Raw genomic sequence first — 24,577 nt, forward strand, 5'->3', positions numbered from 1 at the left:
TGTGGGTATAGAGCCAGTGAGACTGAAGTTTAAATCTAGGTTCTATGATATATTTGCTAGGAAAGCCAGGCAAGATTACATTTCAGAGCCCACTTTGCTGATTTCTAAAGAGGGAGTATGAGTTCTGCAACAAAAAACAAATTAGGTAACGTGCAGTGCCTGGGCCCAAGTCTGAAACACTGCTATTATCTTCAATGGCAAAGAATTGGTATATATTCAACCCTGTAACATTGGAATCCTACCAAACAGTGTCTCTGCAGCAGAGACAGAGACAATACAGACCTCTCACAACCAAGAGGTAGACTCGGGCCTGCTTGGTCATTTTGAGACAGTCTGGCTCTGAGAATGTCCCAAGCATGGACACCTCCATCTCCTATCGAACTGATTTAAAGTATAAAACATCTTGATGGGAACTAACTGTCAGGAAGTGAGAACTGTACCTGTTGTGCGATGCTGCCTGGTATCCAACTGCCAAAGCCTGTCTCAGGATGTCACTGACCAGCTGCTCTGTAGCCTGTAACAGAAGATGCTGTTACTCTAAAAATGCCACCTGCATGCTGGCCAGAGGGATGCAGCTGACCCCATCCCAGGCCCTAAATTTGGGAAACCACTGTATCTAAAGACCCAAAGTCCTTAAGGAAAAACTAAAGGTTTGAATAATAGGCCACAACTATAGAGGCCATGATTCTGAATTGTGAAGGGGGTGGTTTTCATTAATCAGACACTGCTTTAATAAAAGAAACAGATGAGGGCTATTTGTGAGGTATCCCTGCCCCTGGAGGGGATCCACCAGGAAAGAATATTGGAGCCAGGCTCTGGCTGGGTAAGGAACCTGGTTCTGTCATTCTGTTGCTGAGGGCTGGGACAGCTGTGGCTGTTTCTACTGTGACATGCAAATCACCTCCGAAAGCACTGAGAGCTTTGATTTGCACTTCAGGCTACTTAGAAAGCACTTGAAATGGCATTTAAAAATATTGTTAGTGACACTGGCACAGGAACTCTTGCAGCAGCTGCTTTGACACGCAGAGGAACTACAACTGAATTGATTTAAAAATAAGAAAGAAATCCATTTCTGTCCTTGTCTTTTTCAAAGCAGCCTGGGATCCAGTGTGTCCTGCCTGGCTGGCCCCATGGTGCTTCAGCCCCCGATAGCCCCTCTGTTGCCCACAGGCACCCACCTTCAAAAGCATGTCCTCCACCACCGACGCATACACGTTCTTATGCAGCGCCACAGGCTGCAGGGTGATCCCAATCTGGAAGAGCAAAAGAAGGCCTCTTGTTTCTATTTGTACATTAAAAACAAGCACATTTCTGATACCTAAGGAGATGTCCGGGTGGAAGGGACACTCTATAAATGTCCTGGACAAAACTCACGAAGAAGCAACACAGAATGTTAACAACCAGAAGACTGGTACCCTACTGTGCCCTGTTTCTGAAGGATTGTTGAAAATGCTATTAGAATCCTTCTCTCCTGCCCAAATCTCCTTCATGAGAGAACACAGAATCTACCATGAATTCTGACAGTGGGAGCAACACGCTGGAAAGTCTGCATCAGACTCTGAGGCCCTATTTGCAAAAGAAAGAAGATATACTTGGAAACTGCCCCATTTTTTATTTCCTCAGTAGGGGAAAAAAAGAACAGTCTCTCACTTGGGTCCCAGGCAGCCGTGCAGATGCAGTGAAGCTGCATTCTACCGGACGCAGGTGGACAGTTCTCTTCTGCAGCCCAAGGGAGTCAATGCCACATCCACTCCCTGGCAGGGCACTTGGGAGCTATTTACAGTGTCAGGGAAAGCACGTTCTGACATGCCTCTGAGATGCTTCTACTGAGTACATCTGTAGAAGGTGCTTCTACTGAGGCAAATGAGAAAAAAGGAGATGAAAAATACGAAACTGCCTACATCTAGCTGCCTTTGCTGCAAAGTCATGTTCAATGAGCAAGCTCTACACGTGTGATTCACTTTCTTGCCCAAAGGCCCTGACATGGGAAAGCAAGTGCCAGACAGTTCGCCCAGCTTTACCACCTATCTCCCCAGAAAGTCTGGTGTCAGTCTCTAAGGCACCGAGCCCCAGGTTAGGGGTCTCACAGCACAGGCCTTAGCCGCCTACCTTCTGTGTGATGTCGCCAATAAATTCAGAGCCCGGTGTTGGTGGCAGGTAGAGTTTCATCTCTTCCTGTTTCTCTTCCTGTTCTTTCTTGATGTTTATCTTTAACGGCTCTGAGACGTTGAGGATGTCCACCTCCTCCTCGTTCTCCGGCTCTCTCTTCTGAAACTGCTGCAGGTCCTCCAGTTTCCGGCAGAGGTTGTCAGCGGATGAGAAAGATGATGGACACTCTAAATGAGAGGTGATGAGTCTTATGACTATGGTGACCAAAGAAAAGGGACTTTGCATCTCCAAGGGATCAACAGCCTGAGACCCAGAGAAGAAGGGTTGAGTATCAGGGAGCTGATTTCCTGTCCAGTCCTAAAATTCTACAGACCTATAATTATAAGAACTAGTAACTCATAAGTGAGACAAGCACCAAGACAGGCATCTTGTGTTAAGACATATGTGCTATTAAGGGCAATCTGAGTCAAACAACACATAATTCTGACTCTTGCTACTAAAAATGAGGCCATCCTCCCACCTCACTGATTAAAAAAATTTTTTTTACATCTGGAGAATTTAGAAATGAACAGTGAAGAAATTAAAAATCTGCTTAGAGCTGAGTACTACTACCATTTTAGTGTATACCATGCATCCCATCTTTAGCTGATTTATACAGAGCCCAACAGAGTATATATAGAGCTTTAAAAGCCAGCAGGGGCTCTAGGGATGTTCTATGCATCCCTTTCACTTTATGGTGAGTGAGTGAGGTCGACATGGGGTTAAAGACACCCAGCAGGATGGAGGCAAAGCATCCAACTCTCTACTGGCAGGACGCTCACAGATTTAATCAGTCATATTAATAAGAAAGCCCAGTACAGGAAAAATACTGTGTTTTACATACCCTGCCAGAGAAGCACAGAAATAATCAACAAGGCCTCTGCTCTCCAAAGCGCTTAGCAATAAAAATCTGAGAAACCCTCAAGGTTCTGATATTAAATACCACTGGAGATTGGAGAAAGGGGAGGCCACCCTGCATTAGGGCTCTCAGGAAAGCTTCATGAAGAAAATGAGACTTGTGTTAAGTCTTAAAGGACCCTCCAAACCGTGCCTGTGCTCCAGCCTTCCTCAGACTGGAAGGTGAAGGGTCTGTTTTTCTATAAAGATGGGGTTAAAAGGAGAAAACAATACTTATTCTTTAAGGTGAAACTCAAAACATTCTCCCCATATATCTTTATGCTCAGCGCCCCTGCACCCCCACCCACATACAGTTATTTGTATCCTTATTAAAAAACTATTCATTTTATCTGCAGCATTATTGGCTGTTTACACCTGTGCCTCCAACACCAGGCAATATACCTCCAGACTAGGTTTTTGGAGATAAAATAACAGATAAGACATTGTCCCCATCTTCAGGGAAGACAACTCATAGGTCACAAAAGAAGAAGTACTTCTTCTGAGAGGAAAGGAGGTGGATTAAGAAAGTTCCCAAAGGAGAACTAATGCAGAGGAAGGGGCACCTGAATGAATGGTGTGTGTCTGTTGCATGCCGTGGGCTGGAACATTTCTGGCTGGGACACAACTTGGGACACTTGGGCACAAATAGTTTGGTAGGGACTGTCGGGGGGTGGGGGCGGTGTGGATAAGACACCTGGTGAGAGGTGAGTCGAGACTTGTTTTCCATGGCAACCCCTGGAGTCCTCGGATCTCTTTACTTCAGGTGAAGGAAAGAGAAAGAGCTCTGAGACCTGCTGGGGCTAATGTGGCCTGAGAGCCCTGGAGGCTGAGAGATGAGCATGTGCTCCAAGGAGACACCTCTCAGCTGCGAATGGTGCTGAGTACACCCCCCACCCACCGCCTTGCTTACCTGGCTCACTGTCAATCTGGGTCAGCACATCCTCGATCGAATCCCCATCGCTCCTCAGGCTTTCGGGGTCAGGTGGGGTGTAGCCATGGCAGCGACACCAGTGAGCAATGTGCTTGGTTTTAAGTGGAGTCAGATGGTGAAATCTTGGATTCTTCTCCAGTATTTCTTGTAAGACTTTTCGCATTGTCATCGCTCTTTGCCACTTAAAAAAATTAGGGGTAGGGGGGCATAATGAAATCCTTCAACTTAGGAGTGTGTTCAAATAATCACCCAATTGCAAATGACCATGCTAACCTGTTAGAATAATTTTTTTCTGAGGAAAAAAATCTGATGGTGTTTCTCCTCAGTTAAAAAAAAAAAAAAAGTCTAAGAACATTTACCTAATGTTTATAAAAGAACTGAAATTCCTAAGCCTAGCCTATAAGGTGTTTCAGCTGGTCCCAGCCTGTGATCTCCCACTTTCCCGCCCTCCTCAAACCCATCGCTGACTTTCTCAAAGCTTCCTACGCACGCCTTTGTACTTGCCACTTCCTCTTATAGCCTCACTGTTTGGCAGAGTAGCTGCCACACTGAACAATAAATAGTTGACTTAATTTTAACATATTACAATTCTTTAAAAACTTTTAGAAATTTTTAGCAATGCAGGAAAAGAAAGTAGGTCTTTCAAAGGCTACCTACAAGTCTTTGGAGAATGAGATTTTTAACTAAGGAAAAAGTTCTACCATCAAATATTTAACAAAACATGCCGCAGAATTTATCACTGCTCCATATGACGATGTTTATGGAAGCAGCCAGAATGCACATGTGTTTGATTATTTTCTCCAACAGGCTCTCAGTGGCGTCCTGCATATCAAAGAGGCAGACATGGGATTACCTCAGCAGCTCTCCTTTTCCCAATGTTCCAGCCATAATACTGCTCCACAGATTTTGCAGAAAAACAGCTGGCATCTTCACCTAGAATGCACATATCCAGCAAACTCTGAATAAAGTTAAGATTTAAATAAAATCTTATTTGCTGGAGGCATGTCCAAAAAGTTTCTTTAGACCTCTTTATGGGCTATGTTCCTTACTAGGCAAGTTTGATGCAACATAATACAGAAGGGCTTGTCCTTAGAAGAGAAGGCATCTCATTCATGTGTACTCAAAACAACAGCCCTCCTTGGGAAAATCAGCTTCTGTGGTAGAGAAAGCTTCATCATGACAGGAGATTTTCTATTAAAATAAATGGCAATGGCACTCCACTGGGAGCAGACCTGAGAACTAGCCCTGGCCTATTAACTAAGCTGCCTTGAGCAACCTACATCATCACTCTGGGCTTCAGTTTTCTTAACTGTAAAATTAGACGACTAGGAAGATGGCTTCTGAACTGCCTTTAAGCTCAAACATTCTATATTTGCATCTGATTTTTTTAAAAAAGATTAAAATTTTTTTCTGCTGGGCTAGAAGAATCATTGAAAATTGACTCTGAGCTACTTCAAAATGACCCCCTAAACCCTGAGGGGAAAAAAAATAATTTTTGCTATTACAGCTGGAAAAAAAGCAGGGTAGTCTGTACTCAGCTCATCATTTCATAGTCCCATGAATGTGAAGTGATGATCTGCTTCATCCCTTCCCTCTAAATGTTCACAGGTGACCTTGCCGAAGAGCAGACACCTAAGTATCCACAGGCTGTCAGTCATGCCCTCTGTCAGAGCAACCAGGGCTGAGAAGCAAATGGTTCAGTCTTGCTAACAATGGGCAGGGACAGAGGAGACTTCACTGCTGGAGGTCTTGATAGTCATGCAGTTCTACAGAGTGAGTGACAGGAGTGTCAGATGAAAGATAAATGACTCTGGAATCAAAACTGCATGACCTATAGCTATTGTGATTTTGAACAGGTGACTCAACCTTGCTATTCTCAGTTTTCTCATTTGTGAAATGGAGATGACACCATGTATCCTACAGAGACCATGGCTAAATAAGAAAGTATAATGAGCCTGCAGAGTCTGGCATGCTGCGGGCAAATGCTAATTATTTTCCTTATTAATAAACATTAAAAACAAATACAATTTTATATATACACTAGATATTTATAATTTCTATACTATAACAAAAAAAATTCCTTCTGCAGATCAAACACAGTGAAAGTAGTAAAAGACTAACCGACTGACCAAGACAGTGTGAATGCTAAACCCTGCAAATAAGCTACAGCTGTAGCTAAACCCCACCCCCCAAGATAACTACCGTCAGTATCAATTACAACACCAAGTGATTCAAACTGACTCAATACCCCAAGCAGGTCACAGCTTTAAACCACGCTCCCGTATACTCAGTGTGGTCTTACTTTTTGCAGTAATTAATGGGATCTTCTTCACTACTGCTGTTAAGAGTTGCTGGATGGTCTCTAAATGGTCTATCCTGAGAAGGACAAAAGAAAATTTGGGTAGCGAATACATACAGTGGTTTCTCTGTGTGTGTATATACGTATGAATTTATGTATGTATTAAATATTTCTCCTTTACAAGGGAATTAAACCCAACTATATCTGCATGTCCTTCCTTCTATATATTGCCTTGTTTATAAACAAAAAGCATTTAATGCTTAAAGTCAACACTAAAACAGATGAGACCCCAGGAATGACAAATAATGCAAACTTGACATTTCATTTTATATTTTAAAATAGTCATGTAATCTTTCTGTAGTGGGACTGTCACTAGAGCAGAGACTCATAGTGTTATTACAGTTCATGCTGTCAACTCTGTGAAAGTGGCTAAGTCTCTACCGTCCAAGCAGTTTGAGGTACTTCAAAATATGCTAGAAGTGGGTTTCCCCCAGTTTGGAAATGAGAAAATCTCAGTATTTCTAGAAGCAGCACTGAGTGTGTATGGGCCATAAAAAGGCAGCTGTTTAAGACTGGGCACATGTGTGGATACTGCAACACAAAATGTACACACACCTGAGCAATTACATCATAAATTTCACACCCAAAGATGGAGCAAAGAAACTTGATGTTGGCAAGCTCAAAGGAAGGGAGACCTATAATTGCATCCAAGGCCCTTAATCAGGTGCCGCTCGGAGGTCACATCGAGGTGTTAAATGAAGCCTCCTGAGCTGTGCAGCAAATGGTAATACTTGTTCACCACACATGGACAGAAGCTTCTACCCATCAAAGGGCTTAATGCATACAGAAAACTCTACATATAGTTGTCACAGGGATGGTTTTTTTTTCAAGTACCATAACATACTAAAAGCACAAACCCCTTAGAAAGGACTGAAATAATTACTTAATGACATAGTTTCCCAGCTCAGAACTGTCTTCTGTTTTCACTGCTGTCTGACCATCCTGGGAGGGGCCCCCTGGTGCAGGTGTTTCCGGTTCTGTCTTCACTACAAGGGAATAGAAACAATGAGAGCGCTATTAGGGCTCAATGATGGAACGACACCTGTGGACAGAAACAATGGGAACCCAGTGAGGGTGCTGCCACAGCTGCAGAGACAGCCAGGGTGCTGGGATAGCGCCTGTCGTCACGGGATCAGCAGACAAGGGGAGAACTGTTAGCCTGTGTCTCATGACAAAGGCAGGGCAATAAAATGGCTTTTAGATATTTCTTAGAAGGCTAACCACACCACTGTGGAAGACCACACACATGCACTCTTACACTTGAACAACGCCACATTAAAATACAATGCTGGCCTGTTCTAAGTTTAATATCCTATTGTTTATCATCTCTCCAGCTAAGTTTATCAACTTTTAGCATTATCTTAGTGTTCTGAGACACACAGCAAAAAACAAATTTCTTTTGTACTGGGAAAAATCCGAGCTCATCACATGAGGCTTTTCAGTTCAGTTCAGTTGCTCAGTTGTGTCCGACTCTTTGCGACCCCATGAACGGCAGCACACCAGGCCTCCCTGTCCATCACCAACTCCCGGAGTCCACCCAAACCCATGTCCATTGAGTCAGTGATGCCATCCAACCATCTCATCCTCTGTCCTCCCCTTCTCCTCCTGCCCTCAATCGTTCCCAGCATCAGGGTCTTTTCAAATGAGTCAGCTCTTCGCATCAGGTGGCCAAAGTATTGGAGCTTCAGCTTCAACATCAGTCCTTCCAATGAACACCTGGGGCTGATCTGCTTTAGGATGGACTGGTTGGATCTCCTTGCAGTCCAAGGGACTCTCAAGAGTCTTCTCCAACACCACAGTTTAAAAGCATCAATTCTTTGGTGCTCAGCTTTCTTCACAGTCCAACTCTCACATCCATACATGACCACTCAAAAAACCGTAGCCTTGACCAGACAGACCTTTGTTGACAAAGTAATGTCTCTGCTTTTCGATATGCTGTCTAGGTTGGTCATAACTTTCCTTCCAAGGAGTAAGCGTCTTTTAATTTCATGGCTGTAGTCACCATCTGCAGTGATTTTGGAGCCCACAAAAATAAAGTCAGTCACTGTTTCCCCATCTATTTGCCATGGAGTGATGGGACCGGATGTCATGATCTTACCAAATCTACTGACGGAAGATAACTGTGTCAGGAGCATGTGTCTTCCTTCTACAGTCTCTGATCAAAACACTGTGCATGCACACGTGTGCATGCGTGCACACTTCTTTTGCACCAGCTCCCCTGCCGTCAGTCTATCCCCTTACGACTCACCTTGTACACGAGCACCAGTACATGCGCCTAAAGCAGCGTGCTAGTGTCATTTTCTACTCAACATCCCTCAATAGTTTCATATAAGCAAAGGTCTACAAGTGAGATACACAGTGTATCTTCCCCCTTTTCACTGATGCATAACTTGCAAAAAATGCACAAATATTAAGGGTACAGTTTGATAAATTTTACCTACATATACATCCATGCACCCAGCACCTCAATCAAAATGCAGAGTACTTCCAGTCCTCAGCCAGGGTCCCTTATGCTTCTAGCATTCCTCTCTGCCAATTCCACTTTAAATTTTATATAACTGGAATCACATCGTGTATACCCTTTTGTGTCAGCATCTTTTTGGCTATTAAAAAAAAAAAAAAAAAAGGAAAGCTTGTATATGTATCTGGGTGCACATATGCATGCATTTCCTAGAAGTGTACCTCCTGGAACACATGACAGATAACATGTTAAAGTTAACTTTACCAGAAACTGCCAAACTCATTTCCAAAGTTATTATGTCAATTTGTAGCCCCACAAGCAGGGTATGTGAGTTCCAGTTGCTTCACATCCTTGTCAACACTTAGCAATGCAGTTCTTTTAATTCTGGTGAAAGAACAATATCACTATGGTTTTAACTTGCATTCCTTTGACGACTGATGAGGGTGAACAACTTTTCATTTCATTGTATTTAAATATCCTCTTCTGTAAAGTATCTGTTTATACTTCTTGCTCTTTAAAAAAAAATTCAGCGTCTTTTTCATACTGACTTTTAGGTCTTCTATATTCTGGGGAGAACTCTTTGTCAGATATATCAATTGCAAATATCTTTCAGGATGTATGTGGCGACTTTCACTCTTAAATTTTGTCCATCCGATACAGTAAAGTTCCTAGTATTAATAAAGTCTAATTTATCAATCTGTTCTTTCATGGCTGCTTTTCTTGTGTTTTCTTTGCCCAAAGTCATGAAGATATTCTCATATTCTCTTCCAGAAGCTTTACTGTTTCATCCTTCACATTTAGGTCTAGGACCCAATGCAAATTAAATTTTATGATGTAAGTAAGGTAGGGGCCAAGTTTTCTTCTTTCCCCCAAAAGGATATATCTAATTAGCCCAGTACAACTTATTGAAAAGAACATCTTTTCCGTGCTGAGTCTGTCATAAATCAGGTAAGTACTGGCTATATTCCCTGTGCTGAACAGTACATCTCTGAGCCTGTCTTACATCCAACGGTTTGCACCTTCCATTGCCTGACCCCTACATTCTGTCTGTTCTTGAACCAATACTACGCTATCTCAATTATGTAGCCTTACAGTATATATACATCTGGTGACCCAAGTCCCCCAGCTTTTTATTCAAGATTGTATCAGCTACTCTAGGCCTGTGCATTCCCATATACATTTTAGACTATCTTGTCAATTTCTACACAAACACCAAAACAACACTAGAGATTCTGACTGGGACTGTACTGAACCCATGTCCTTTTGGGAGACAGACTAAAATCAGGTATTTCAGTAAATTTATATAATTAATTGTAATTGTATATCCTTCAAGTTCTTTTAGGTCTTTAAGTTTCTCTCATAAATATTTAGTGGATCGTTGGCAGTTAATTTCTATATAGAACTCGAAGTGGCTTTTATATGTATACCAACTTGTATCGAGTGACCTTGCTAATTCCGCTGTCAGCAAGACATCTTCCCCCAACCCCTAGTGATTCTGAGACGTCAAGAAACAGAAGGAAGCCCTCAGAAAAAGTTCAGACACTCTAGTTCTGTAGATGCAAGTATATGCTATTTATTTATTTGGCCACATGGCACTGCTTGTGGTTCTCTTAGTTCCTCAGCTGGGGACTGAACCTGCCATAGAGTGAAAGCACCAAGTCCTAACTACACCAGGGAATTCCTGTAAATACAATAATTTAATCTGGCACTCAATCACAAAATCATATAATCAGTATTTTCAGGTTGGGAGAGCTATTTACTGGATAGGCTCTTCTAAGACTTACATATAATAGCCCCAAACTGGAAACAAACCTAATGTCCACCAACAGGAGACAGGATAAACATACTATGGTCTATCCATTCACCTCTACAGTATGGAATACTACTTAGCAACAACATGGCTGAATCTCAAAAAACACTGAGTGGGTGAATTAAATCAGACACAAAAGAATGCATGTGCTTCCATTCACATGAAGTTAAAAAACAGACACGATTAATCTATCATAGAAATTGAAACAGTGGCTGCCTACAGGGGATGAGAATTCCTATAGTGTGAATGGGATGCTAGGTTCATGCAGTTGTCAAAATTCATCAAATGGTATGCTTAATTAAAATCAAAACAGAAATGCTCTGGTCCAGTCCAAAATTAATTGAATCAGAATCTGTATGAGGACTATGATACACACCTGCTACTGAGGAGAGATGCTGGTTTAGGTTAGCATCTTTCATCATGACTGACATACTTTTCCTATAAGAACTAATCAGTAAATACTTTAGGCTTTGTGGGTCATGTGAACTCAGCTGGAATGACCAAACTCTGAGGCTGCAGTGCACACACGGACAATATACAAATGAATCGGCATGGCCATGTGCCAATACTGCTAAGTCACTTCAGTCATGTCCGACTCTGTGCGACCCCATAGGCTCCCCCGTCCCTGGGATTCTCCAGGCAGAAACACTGGAGTGGGTCGCCATTTCCTTCTCCAATGCATGAAAGTGAAAAGTCAAAGTGAAGTCACTCAGTCGTGTCCGACCCTCAGTGACCCCATGGACTACAGCCCACCAGGCTCCTCCATCCATGGGATTTTCCAAGCAAGAGTACTGGAGTGGGGTGCCATTGCCTTCTCCGATGTGCCAATAAACACCCTACGTATTTTTGAAGCGACTGATTCATGAATGCTGAAATTCAAGGGAGTCTTATGATAGTAATGTCTTGCATAAAACTTCTGGGCAAACATACTGTGGGAAATGACATACCTTTTGTAACAGCTGCTGGAGCAGAGCTGGGGACAACTGGAGTTGGGGCAGCCACAGGCAGAATGGCAGGTGATTTGCTGGTAGAAAACGATTGAACCACTAACAGGCAAAAGAGGAGGGGAGGATATAAGAAATACATAAATTATTTTAATGAAAATAATCTATCTCCCAGGTGACAGCTCTACTGTAGATGACTAGCACAAAAACAATTTCAGTGTAACAGAAATGGTAAGGTCCTTGCTTTACACAGATTTGTAAGGTGGGCTGTTTACTATTAGTACCAGGGTAACTGAGCTGTTATTGTCAACCGTGGAAATGCAGGCTTGGTCACTAACCTCAGAAAGTAAAAACCCAATTGACCTGTACTCTCATAAATGTTTAAGATCTACTTCCCTGCTCAACTTTAGAAATGAGCAGCTATTTAGAAGTCAATGGATCACTTGGGTGTTACTTTCAGTCCCAGAGCTGGTGCTAGGAAGTATGGTGACAGCTCAAGGGCAGGCTGTACAAGGCAGGAGTGGCCACCAAAGGACGGACTACAGACCTTCCCACCAGACAGACCCTCCCACCAGACACACCCTCCAGGCAGAGAGACTGGAGAGACAACCACACCCAACAGGTGAAGGACTCACCTTTATTCACAGGCATCAGTATCGTCTGCACACCTCCAGACGTGTTTACACTGAGTGGTTTGAGCTGGCTGGGGATCGTCAGGACAGCCTGCTGGGGATTGGATTGACTGGAGTGAATCTTTAACAATCCTAAAATAAGTTGGAAGATAAGGCCAAGCTGAAGATCAGATGCTTCCTTAAAGTTCCTGCCTTCTTTAGCATTCACATTTTCTCACAGCAGGATGTTCTTAGGACATTTACTCTTTCCATAAAGAAAGAGCCAGAAGCATGAGGCAATGGATGAAGCAGGTTTCTCAAGGAGACAATGATGCAACAATAATGATTTATTTTTTACCCTGCTATCATAATACAAAAATTTTTGAAAAAGTGGAAATAATAGAAAAAAGCCACAGAGTCCTACTGCAGAGACAACCAGTATCATTATTTTGAGATAGTTTTTCTCAATGTTAGTTTTCTATGACTATTTATTTGTTTTACATACAGCTGTGATACAAACTGGATGTAAAATTTTGTATTTTTGGTTTGGATAATTATCATTTTCCTACTTGAAAACCTTCTCTGGCTCTGGTCTGCCTAGAGTATGTTTCCAAAATTAGTCAAACACAAGGAGTCCATTTTAATCTGGTCCTAATTTATCTACATCTCCTTCACAACATCTCTACGTATCTAATGCTTCAATCTATGTACTCACCAGAACTTACAGTTTCCTATCTTTGTGCAGCCTTTATTTTTCAAACCAGATAGTCTCCACTTATTTTAGAAAGGTTCATCCTCTCCTACTTCGCTTTAAAGCAATTTCCATACTCCCATTTCCATCATAAAACTATTCTAGGCATTCAGAGGGCCAGTGGAAGAGTGACAGAAAGAGTACACAAGAAACAGCGGAAATGCATGTTAGAAAAACCTAAGAATACCAACAGAGGCTAAAGGTCCTTTAAGGCACTGGAATGCAGTTGGATCTCAAATACTTTCAAGAACAAAGCCTTCAATAAACAAAATCATTCTCTGGAATCAGTGAATGTTAGATCGTCAAGCAGTAGTTAGTTACTGAGATGTGCCCCCAACCCCCGCCCAAGAGTACAATTACCTGTTTCTTCATATTTTAACAATTCTTATTTCTATTTTAATACTATACTATACGCTTATCAGTTGAAAAGTTACAAAGGGCTAAAAGGCATATAACTAAAAACAGCCATCCTTTGCTCCACCTCCCTGTCTTCATCTTGTTCACAGGTAGCATCCACTTTTAACCCTTTTGGTCTTTTAAAACAATGTGTATATTGTAGGCCTTGATTCAATTTGATGTAACATTTTAATGCTACACACTGACTATTAGGGTAGATAAGCTTTAGACCCTATCTTCCCTCTCCTCCAATAGTGGCCTCTATTGATCCAAAGAATACCATGATACTATGATTCCATTTCATTTTCTGGAGTTAAAAATTTTCTTCCTTTTCATCTGCTTATTTAGTTCTCTTTCAACAACATACCAAAGTCTTCCCATGTCCTTCAAAAACACTACAAACCTCCCCCCAAATACAGAGTTCTCCTCCATATGGTCAAACCTCTTAAATAATTTACACTTCCATTTTTAAAGTCAGAGCTATCCTTCCCAGGGTGCTCTGATCTGCTTGCTCCATCTAGACTGCTGGTTTCTAGGCCTGCGGCCAAGGTCTCAGCTGTAGAACATACTTCATAGCTACCCTGAGAGTTCCCTTTGCCTTCCTTCTATTTTTGTCCTTTTTCCTGGTCTACATCTCTTAGCTCTGATGAAACATATATTTTAATTATGCTCCGAGACAGAATCTAGAAAATACATTTGAAAGGCTGCCTGTCAGAAAATATCTACCCTCATACTTAGTAAAGATTGGGCCAACTGCAGAACTCTAGACTACAAGAATTCCCCTCTAGAATTTTGAAAAGCAAAAATTTTGAAAACCAGCTTCCAGTACTGCTACTGAGAAATCCAATGATAATGTAATTACTAAACTTTTCTGTTTACTTCTGGAACTCCTTTTAGTCTGATATTGCCAGAGGTCCCTAATACAGCAAAGTTTCTTTCTTAGTTTAGTGTCTACTTCTTGGTCTGTCCCCTGCTTCCATCTTGTGCCCCACAGATTAATCTAAATGCTATAGCCAATGACTTATTAAAAGATACAGGCAGTTCATGTTACTCCTTAGTGGAAGACCCCTACAATGGCTTCTCTTGAAGTAAAAATCAATGGTTTTACAATGATCCACAAAGGCCCTATGTGATTTGGCCCCATCACTCTGACTTTACCTCCTAGTACTCTTTCCCTTGCTTACTCTGTTCCAGTCACAATGGGAATCTTGTTCAAAATAGTTTGTAATGCACACAAAAAAATTAATTGAAAAATTATAAAGATTATGCTACTGCTAAGTTGCTTCAGTCGTGTCCGACTCTGTGCGACCCCATAGACGGCAGCCCACCAGGCTCCCCTGTCCCTGGGATTCTCCAGGCAAGAACACTGGAGTGGGTTGCCATTTCCTTCTCCAATGCATGAAAGTGAAAAGTGAAAGTGACATCACTCAGTTGTGTCCAACTCTTAGCGACCCCATGGACTGCAGCCTACCAGGCTCCTCTGTCCATGGGATTTTCCAGGCAAGAGTATTGGAGTGGGGTGCCATTGCCTTTATACCTCAATTTAAAAAAACAAGAATCCACACACACAAAATTAATGGATAGTAGAAAATAATGAGTCTCTTACTCATTTCTTACAATAGTAATTCCTTCCACTTCTATAATTTCTACTCCAGTGCTAATACACTACCTCTAAACATTCAGTTAGCAGAGAACAAGCAATCCTCATAAAAGAAAAATTGGTCAATCTTAACTGAGGGGTAGAAACCATGGGAAAATAAATGAGCCTTAATGTTTTGGTACTTAACCATCCAAAAAGCAAATGAAACATAGGGTTTTGATTTGGAGTCATAAATGGAACTTATGTGCAAAGTACATCGTGTGAAATGTTGGGCTGGATGAAGTTCAAGCTGGAATCAAGACTGACGGGAGAACTATCAATAACCTCAGATATGCAGATGACACCATCCTAATGGCAGAAAGCGAAGAGGAACTACAGAGCCTCTTGATGAAGGTGAAAGAGGACAGTGAAAAAGCTGGCTTAAAACTCAACATTCAGAAAGCTAAGATCATGGCATCTGGTCCCATCACCTCACTGTAAATAAATGGGGAAAAAATGGAAATAGTGACAGACTTTATTTTCTTGGGCTCCAAAATCACTGTGGATGGTGACTGCAATCACGAAATTAAAAGACTTGCTCCTTGGAAGAAAAGCTATGACAAATCGAGATAGCGTATTAAAAAGTAGAGACATCACTTTGCCAAAAAAGGTTCATATCATCAAAGCTATGGTTTTTCCAGTTGTCATGTATGGATGTGAGAGTTGGACCATAAAGAAAGCTGAATACCGAAGAATTAATGCTTTTGACTGGAGAAGACTCCTGAGAGGCCCTTGGACTGCAAGGAGATCAAATCAGTTAATCCTAAAGGAAATCAACCCTGAATATTCATTGAAACAAATGATGCTGAAGCTCCAAAACTGGCCACCTGATGTGAAGGGCTGCTGACTCACTGGAAAAGACCCTGATGCTGGGAAATACTGAAGGCAGGAGAAGACAACAGAGGATGAGGTGGTTGGATAACATCACCAATTCAATGAACACGAGTTTGAGCAAAATCCAGGAGACAGTCAAGGACAGGGAAACCTGACATGCTGTAGTCCATGGGGTCACAAAGAGTTGGACACAAGTGAGCAACTAAACAACAATGGAATCTAGTGATAATAACAACATGGTTGGTTCTCCCTTGGGCTGGCCCACTGTTCTAACAGTGTCTCCCACTCTAATAAACTATATTTCCCTCTCATTCTGTCTCATCTCTGGAAATTCTTTTCCAACGTGTGCTCGGACCACGGCATTTCTGGTGGCTTGTACAGGGAACCTGGGGTCTCTTCCCCCACCTCCTCGCTTCTCCTTTCTCATAGGGACCCTCTGCCACCAGGCAAGTGCTGTGGAAGCAACTGAGGAACTCTGGCCAGGGTTACCCTCTGGTGTGTTCCAAAGGCCCCACTGCTCACTGTGCCCCAGTAGCTGCCACCTGAACGGGTAAGGGTCTCTCTTTTGTCTTCTTTACAACTGAGGACTAGGCCAACCAATATTGTGTGGGCACGGGTCAGGCACTTAGAAGCCATTAAGGCACCTGCCACATGAAGACTGCCATGTGAGGATAAGGGGGACACGAAATGCATCAGGCCACAAGGGCATCCACCCTCAGCAAGACAATTTCTGTGGACCGTGTCAGGCACAAAGTGGTTGAACCAAAAGAGACCACTGTCCCCTGGCCACTGCCTCCCTGAAAGGATTTAAGGTGGATTCCTCAGCCTTAAAAAAAAAGAAAAACAAAAATACCCTCATAAAAAAAATTTGGTCAATTTTAATTGGGAGGTAGAAACCATGGGAAAAATAAACGAGAATTTCCACAAAATTTTTTTTGTTAGTTTTGAAAATACCCAAGTGTTGTCAAGATGATTTATTTAGACTGAAGAGCTCACAAGCCTGTGCTTTTATTTTAGCAAACTATATGCAGTAACAGGGAAGAATATCCACAATCTTTATGCAAAGGGACTGGGGCATGTGTTGTTGTTTAGTTGCTAAGTTGTGTCCAACGCTTTAAGACACCATGAACTGCAGCACTCCAAGCTTCCCTGTTCTTCATTATATCCCAAGGTTTGCTCAAACTCATGTCCAGTGAGTCAGTGATACCATCCAACCATCTCATGTCGACCCCTTCTCCTCCCACCCTCAATCTTTCCCAGCATCAGGGTCTTTTCCAATGAGTTGACTATATGTATGTGTATGTATTTATGTATGTTTCTCTGTATGTACATATGTGTCTGTAAATGATATATGTTATTGTTAAGTCACTAAGTAATGTCTGACTCTCTGCAACCCCATGGACTGTATGTAGCATGCCATGCCCCTCTGCACTCCACTATCTCCCTGAGTTTGCTCAAATTCATGTCCATTGAGTTGCTGATGCTATCCATCTCATCCTCTGTTGCCCCCTTCTCCTTTCTGCCCTCAATCTTTCCCAGCATTAGGGTCTTTCCAGTGAGCCGGCAGTCAGATTTTTCTCTAAAATAGTTATGGAGAACAACAACAGTAAGCAAACCTTCGGTTTTTACAGCTTTTTGAATTTCAGAATTGTAGGTAAGGGAACGTGGACTAACAACGATGATACTAAAAATGACAATAGCAGCAATTATTTATATAATCATTACTACATGTCAGACAGTACCCTAGGCATTTAAACTTCATGAAGTAAGCATTAGGCAATCCAGCTTCAGGATTTGTGCTCTAGCTTACCCAAAGAAGTAAAAGGCACACTTTTCTGAGGCCATTCAGTATGGGCATGGAGACAGGACACATTTTACCAAACCTCAGGCATGTCATTCTGACACAACTTAATACAGTAACTACTGTTAAAAACCATGTCTTGGACTCAAAATTTACATCTTTACGTTTAAAATTTTACATTTTATGTACTTTATGAAAGCAAAAAGAAATGTAGGATGTTTTGCTATAAGCTCCACTCAAAACTGATGAGAAATTCCCAGAGTTCCAGATGGCTGAAGTTTTACTATATCACTTAAAAATTCTTACTCAATCCATAAAAACATTTCAGACTTGAAAATTTATACCTACATTTTAAATAATACTTCATCTAGAAAGAAGCTATATGAAAAATGCCTCCAAGTTAATGGTTTTTAATAATTTATTATACAAAATTTTGGGGAGAGTCCCTTGGACTGCAAGGAGATCCAACCAGTCCATCCTAAAGGAGATCAGTCCTGGGTGTTCATTGGAAGGACTGATGCTGAAGCTGAAACTCCAATACTTTGGCCACCTCATGTGAAGAGTTGACTCACTGGAAAAGACCCTGATGCTGGGAGGGATTGGGGGCAGGAGGAGAAGGGGACGACAGATGCGATGGCTGGAAGGCATCACCAACTCGATGGATCTGAGTCTGAGTGAACTCCAGGAGTTGGTGATGGACAGGGAGGCCTGGCGTGCTGTGATTCATGGGGTCGCAAAGAGTTGGACACAAATGAGCTGAACTGAGGACCTTCCAGAAATATTCTAGGCCAAAGAAGGGAAAGGGAAATAAAATGATGATACAACTGACCTGACACTGTGGCTTTTCCAGAGATGGGGTTTGGTGTGGACACCAGGGACGTGGCGCTGATGACAGAGGGGGCAGGAGCCTTGCAGGATCCCACAGCGGCCTGGCTCACACACACTTGCTGCTGTCCGGAAGTTTTCATGACAGAACCCACAGCAGACGATGAACCAGGAGTTGTTCCTTCTGACTGCTAAACCATAAAACCAGAAACAATAAAAATTAAGAAGAAAGTAGTGTAACTTACTTAGAACAGTGACTGCCATGTAGCACACCCAAAATATTAGCTAATAGCTGTTATTAACTACCTATTCAATGTCATGCCATGTAAAAAAATTGCTTCTTTAGTTTGGCAGTTCCTATGCTTTCAGACTTCACGGACCAGGACATTTTAAAAATTTCAAAATGAGGACGTATTATAGGATTACCACATTAAGAAATTCACCACCTATTTATCACTTTATAAAATAAGGTCTGTCTAGTCAAGGTTATGGTTTTCCCAGTAGTCATGTATGGATGTGAGGGCTGAACTATAAGAAAGCTGAGCGCTGAAGAACTGAGGCTTTTGAACTGTGGTGATGGAGAGGACTTTTGAGAGTCCCTTGGACTACAAGGAGATCAAACCAGTCAGTCCTAAAGGAAATCAATTCTGAATATTCACTGGAAGGACTGATGCTGAAGATGAAACTCCAATACTTTGGCCACCTGATGCAAAGAAATGACTCACTGGAAAAGACCCTGGTGCTGGGAAAGATTGAAGGCGGGAGGAGAAAGGGACGACAGAGGATGGGATGGTTGGATGGCATCACCGACTCAATGGACATGAGTTTGAGTAAACTCCGGGAGTTGGTGATGGACAGGGAGGCCTGGCGTGCTGCAGTCCATGGGGTCACATAGAGTCGGACATGACTGAGGGACTGAACTGACTGATAAAACAATATTTCAACTTATCACCCGCAATCAGACATAATCTCAGAATGTGAGAATGGAATAGTATGACTTTATTAAAAACTCAGTATAATATTTTAAAGTTTGTCATATTATTCAACAAACATCTATACAAAGCACAGTGTTAAATATTAGGGTCCCGAGATAAAAGCCCTCAAGGAGAGGGTTACCAGACAGTGAAGAAGGCTGCAGCAGGCAAGGGTACAAGACAGCATGACAAGTGAGAGGGTCACTCCTTCAGCCTAGGGATGGGAGGGAGAGAACTGGGAGCGTTAGGGATATCTTGAAGACAGGAAAAGGGGGAAATAAGAGGGTCTTCCCTGGAAGGAGAGAGCATGCAGAAAGTCAGAGGGGTAAGAAAGAGCGTATGTTCAAGGAACTGCAAAGTAGAGTGGTATGAGTAGGCATGTGAGGAGAAGCAGTAGTTGCAGGAGGTGTGAAGCCTGGGAAGTGAGCATCTTGGGATGTCAAGACAATTCAAAAGGGAAACAGACTTTTCAACAAATGTTGCTGGCCAACTGGATACTTACAAACAGAAGAATAAAGTTTGGCCCCCTATCTCATACTGTATACAAAGGCTAATTCAAAATGGACAAAGAGGTAAATGTAAGGGCCAAAACTAGAAAACTCTTAGAAGAAAACATAGGCTTATATTTTCTGACTTTGGATTAGGCAATGGTTTTTTACTAGCATAAACATAAGCAATGAAAGAAAAACTGATAGGGGACTTCCCTGGTGGTGCAGTGGATAGGAATCCACCTGCCAATGCAGGGAACATGGGTTTGATCCCTGGTCCAGGAGGATTCCACATGCCATGAAGCAACTGAGCCAATGTGCCACCACTACTGACCTGCAAGCTGCAACTACTGGGGTCTGCATGCTCTAGAGTCACACACCACAACCAGTGAGCCTGTGCACCCAAGGCCTGTGCTCTGCAACAAGTGAAACCACTGCAATGAGGAGCCCACACACTGCAACAAAGAGTAGCCCCTGCTTGCCACCACTAGGGAAAGCCCATCTGCAGCAACCAAGACCCAGTGCAAAGAATCTGCCTGTCAATGCAGGAGACATGGGTTCAATCCCTGATCCAGGAAGATGCCACATGCCACAAAACAACTAAACCTGCGAGCATGGCCACAACTCTTCAGCCCATGCACTAGAGCCCATGAACTAGAGCCCAGGACCCACAACTACTGAGCCCATGAGCCCTAGAACCTGCACTCCGTAACAAGAGAGGCCACAATGATAAGCCCATGCACCGCAACCAGAGAGTAACCCCCTGCTCTCCACAACAAGAGAAAAGCCTGTACAGCAATGAAGACTCAGCACAGCCAAAAATAAATAATAAAAATTATTTTTTTAAAACTCTATTAAAAAGAAAACAGGTAAATAGGACTTCATCAAAGTTAGTTTTGTGATTCAAGAAAGTGAAAAGACAGATAAGAAAGGAGAAAATTTTTGCAAATCTGGTAAAAGACTTGTATCTAGAATATACAAAGAGTTCCTACAACTCAGTAACAGAAAGAGAGTAAATAACCCAACCAAATAATGGGTAAAGGACCTGAATAGACATTTCTCCAAAGAGAATATACAAATGGCCAGTAAGTATGTGAAAAGATGCACAATATCACTAGCCATCAGGGAAATGGATATCAAAACCACAGTGAAATACCACTTCACACCCACTACAATTGCTAAAACAAACAAACAAAAGCTCCAAACAAAAACAACAAACATGGACAATTATCAGCAAAGACTGGAAAAACTTTGAACCCTCATACATTGCTGGTGGGACTCTAATAAAACAGTGCAGCTGCTTGGGAAACCAGTTTAGTAGTTCTTCAAAATGTTAAATGTAGTTACTATATCATTTAGCAATTCCTTCCTAGGTATAAAGACAAGATAAATGAAAACACAGGATTATATAAAAGGGCTTCCCTCATGGCTCAGCTGGTAAAGAATCCACCTGCAACATAAAACTTGTACACAAATGTTCATGGCACCATTAATCATTATAATCAAAAGGGGAAAACAGCCCAAATATCCACTAACTGATGAATGGAGAAACAAAATCCATAACACTGAATATTATTCGGCTATAAAAAGGAATAAGTACTAACACATGCTATAAAATATATGAACCTTGAAATTATGCTAAGCAAAAAAAGCCGGTCACAAGAAAGTAGATTAGAAGCTGCCTAAGACTTGGAAGAAGGAGGAAGGAAATGGGAGTGACTACTACTGGGTACTAAGTTTCTTTTTGGAGTAATAAAAACAAAAAGTTCTAGAATTAGATAGAAGTGATCGAAGGGGACGACAGAGGATGAGATGGCTGGATGGCATCACTGACTCGATGGACATGAGTCTGAGTGAACTCCAGGAGTTGGTGATGGACAGGGAGGCCTGGCATGCTGCAATTCATGGGGTTGCAAAGAGTCGGACACGACTGAGCGACTGAACTGAACTGAACTGATGGTTATACAACCCCGAGAATAAAAACCACTGAACTGTATACTTTAAAATGGTGAATTTTGTGGTATGTGAATATTTGAATTTTTTTTAAAAAGAGCAATTAGAGTGCCCATTAGTGTGCCTGATGACTAGCTTATGTTGTGTGTGTTTTTTTAACTGATTTTATGCTTCATTATGATTTTCCACTATCGTACTACTTCTCACCTGTTGTGCAGGCCCATTTGCTGAGAGGGCTACAGCTGGGGAAGTGGCAGTTGTGATAACCCCTCCTGCAACTCTCAGCATTGTGGTTCCAGGCTTTGAGAGCTGGGACGTGGCTGGTACAGACTTCAAGGTGCTATCAGATATTTTCATTAGAGACGCCTGTCCCCCTGGGGCTGCCTGCAGAAACAAAACAGGTTGGAGTAATAATGTTACCCTGGTTAACAGGCACAATTCAATCTTTACCTATATATCCGCCCCCCAACCCCCAACACATCCCCAAGAAAGCCTTGCTAATCAAAACTATATGAAGTATTTATTTGTGTACTTTCCAACAAACTCTCAAGTTTATGACCTTTTAATACAAACGTTCCTTTATCCCTGATGTAGACCAAGTAAATGAATGTATTTGCAAGTCCCTGTTTGGCAACTGTGCCTTCAAAGGTAGGAGACATTTGTTATTAAAAACCTGAGCCCAAAGTGCTCCTAAATGTAACACATAATGTTTAGACATGAAAATCTAATCAAGGGCTAGATTTAAATGGGTAATTTAATGGTGCTAGTACAGGCATAGCATTTAGCTTTTGAGACTCATTCAACAAATTATAGTTTTAGAGGTTTAAGTCAGGGTTCAGCAAACTTTTTCTATAAAAGGCATGAGTAAGCATTTTCAGTTTTGCAGGTTGGTTAAATTATTGCATGGAGTCATGACTAGAATCCAGAAGAAGCAATCATGACATTAATCTATATCGGGGTCTCACGCAAATTAAAATCACAATGGGATATCACTTCATACTCACAAAAATGGCTAAAATTTAAAAGAATGATGATACTCTGTTGTGAGGATGTACAGTAACTAGAACTCTCCCACATTACTCATGGGAGAATCAAATGGTACAACCACTTTGATAATGACAGATATAAAACTATCCATCAGTTTCTTATATTTACCCCATGACCTAGCTATTCTACTATACAAATGATCTGTATAAGAATGCTCATAACAGTATCATTCATAAGTCAAAACCTGGAAATAATCTAAGTATCCATCAATAGGAGAGTAGAGTCAAGCAACAAAACATTATTCAAGAATCAAAAATCAAAAATCAATACACACATGGATAAATCTCAAAAACACTCTGTTCAACAACAGAAGCTAAAAAAAACTATAATTGATATGAAGCTCAAGAACAGACAAAAGCTGCTCTGGTAACAGAAATAGAAAAATGGTAACAGAAAAAAGTGGAATGAGAAATGAAGGTTATGTTTTAGAGTGATGGAAATGCTCTGAAGCGTGACTGGGATAGGCTTGAAAGAGCACAGACATCCATCCAACTCACTGAGCAGTACACTGTGATGTGCGCATTATTCAATGCAAATTATACCTTAGTAAAAAGCAACAGCAAAGGTCTTAGCTGTGGCAGAACAAAAAAAGAAAGTCACTGCATAGGGTGCAACATGAGCAGATTAGAAGAAATTTGCTAAGATTTTAAAGAACTGCCTAAAGAATTCTGGAGCCTTATATCTGTTTAACATAGCAAAGAGCATCTGATCAAAGGGAATTCAACACTCAAGGAAACCAAATGCTGGTAATCTGAAAAGATCAACAAAACTGATAAACCTTCTAACTAGACTGATCAAGAAAAAAGAGAAGATATGTAATTATCAAAGTCCAGAATGAAAAGGGGGACATCACTAAATAGCCTACAGACATTAAAAGGATAATGAGGGAAAATCATGAACTAGTTTGTTCCAAGAAATTCAACTACTTAGATGTAATAAAGGGCTTCTCTGATGGCTCCACGGTAAAGTATCTGCCTGCAATGCAGGAGACACAGGTTCAATCTCTGGGTTGGAAAGATCCCCTGGAGAAGGGAATGGCAACCCACTCCAGTATTCTTGCCTGGAGAATCCCATGGACAGAGGAGCCTGGTGGGCTACAGTCCATGGGGTCACAGAGTCGCACACGGCTGAGCGACTAATATACACACAAACACACACACAGATGTAATAAACCAATTCCTTTAAGGATATAAACTAACAAATCTCCTTAAGACTAAATAACCTGAACAGTCAGTCATACGTGTTAAATAAATTGGAACTGCAGATTAACACCTTCCCAATTAGAAAAGCTCCAGGCCACTACAGTTTCACTGGTGTACTCTGAATAGTTAAGAAATAATACCAAGTTGACATAAATTCTTCTCCAAAAAGTGAAAAAGATGGAGAAGTTTCCAACTCATTTTATAAGGTCAGCACTACTCTGATACCAAAACCAAAATCAGAGAGAAATTACAATGAAAATTACTGACCAATATTCCTTGGGAAAATTCTAGACAAAATGTTACTAAATCAAATTCAACAATACTTTGAAAGAGTATTTGAAAATATCACAACCAAGTAGGTTTCATTCTAGGAATGCATGGTTGTTTTAAATTTGAAATATCGATGATTCACTTTATTAACAAATTAAAAAAAAAAAGAAAAACCATATGATCCTCTCAATAGACAGAGAAAAAGCATTTGACAAAAATCTGATGTGCTTTGAGAA

At 41.5% G+C, this 24,577-nt stretch overlaps 1 protein-coding gene across 12 annotated transcripts in view; it reads right to left on the minus strand.

The window, feature by feature from the left end:
- YEATS2 (YEATS domain containing 2) overlaps window positions 1-24,577 on the minus strand; it is a 102,660-nt gene that overhangs the window by 2,560 nt on the left and 75,523 nt on the right. For 11 of the 12 annotated variants that reach the window (XM_024984769.2, XM_024984827.2, XM_024984851.2 and 8 more), the window contains 11 exons: window positions 22,030-22,206; window positions 18,412-18,598; window positions 12,186-12,314; window positions 11,554-11,652; window positions 7,219-7,321; window positions 6,279-6,352; window positions 4,830-4,909; window positions 3,956-4,157; window positions 2,110-2,336; window positions 1,179-1,253; window positions 441-514 (listed from right to left, as the gene is read on the minus strand). In XM_024984769.2, coding sequence (XP_024840537.1) covers window positions 441-514; window positions 1,179-1,253; window positions 2,110-2,336; window positions 3,956-4,157; window positions 4,830-4,909; window positions 6,279-6,352; window positions 7,219-7,321; window positions 11,554-11,652; window positions 12,186-12,314; window positions 18,412-18,598; window positions 22,030-22,206 — 1,427 coding nt within the window. Of the gene's footprint in view, window positions 1-440; window positions 515-1,178; window positions 1,254-2,109; window positions 2,337-3,955; window positions 4,158-4,829; window positions 4,910-6,278; window positions 6,353-7,218; window positions 7,322-11,553; window positions 11,653-12,185; window positions 12,315-18,411; window positions 18,599-22,029; window positions 22,207-24,577 lie in introns of those variants that run through there. The other variant, XM_059881451.1, reaches the window with a different exon arrangement.

Source organism: Bos taurus, chromosome 1 (assembly GCF_002263795.3).
Source record: "Bos taurus isolate L1 Dominette 01449 registration number 42190680 breed Hereford chromosome 1, ARS-UCD2.0, whole genome shotgun sequence".
Classification (NCBI taxonomy): domain Eukaryota; kingdom Metazoa; phylum Chordata; class Mammalia; order Artiodactyla; family Bovidae; genus Bos; species Bos taurus.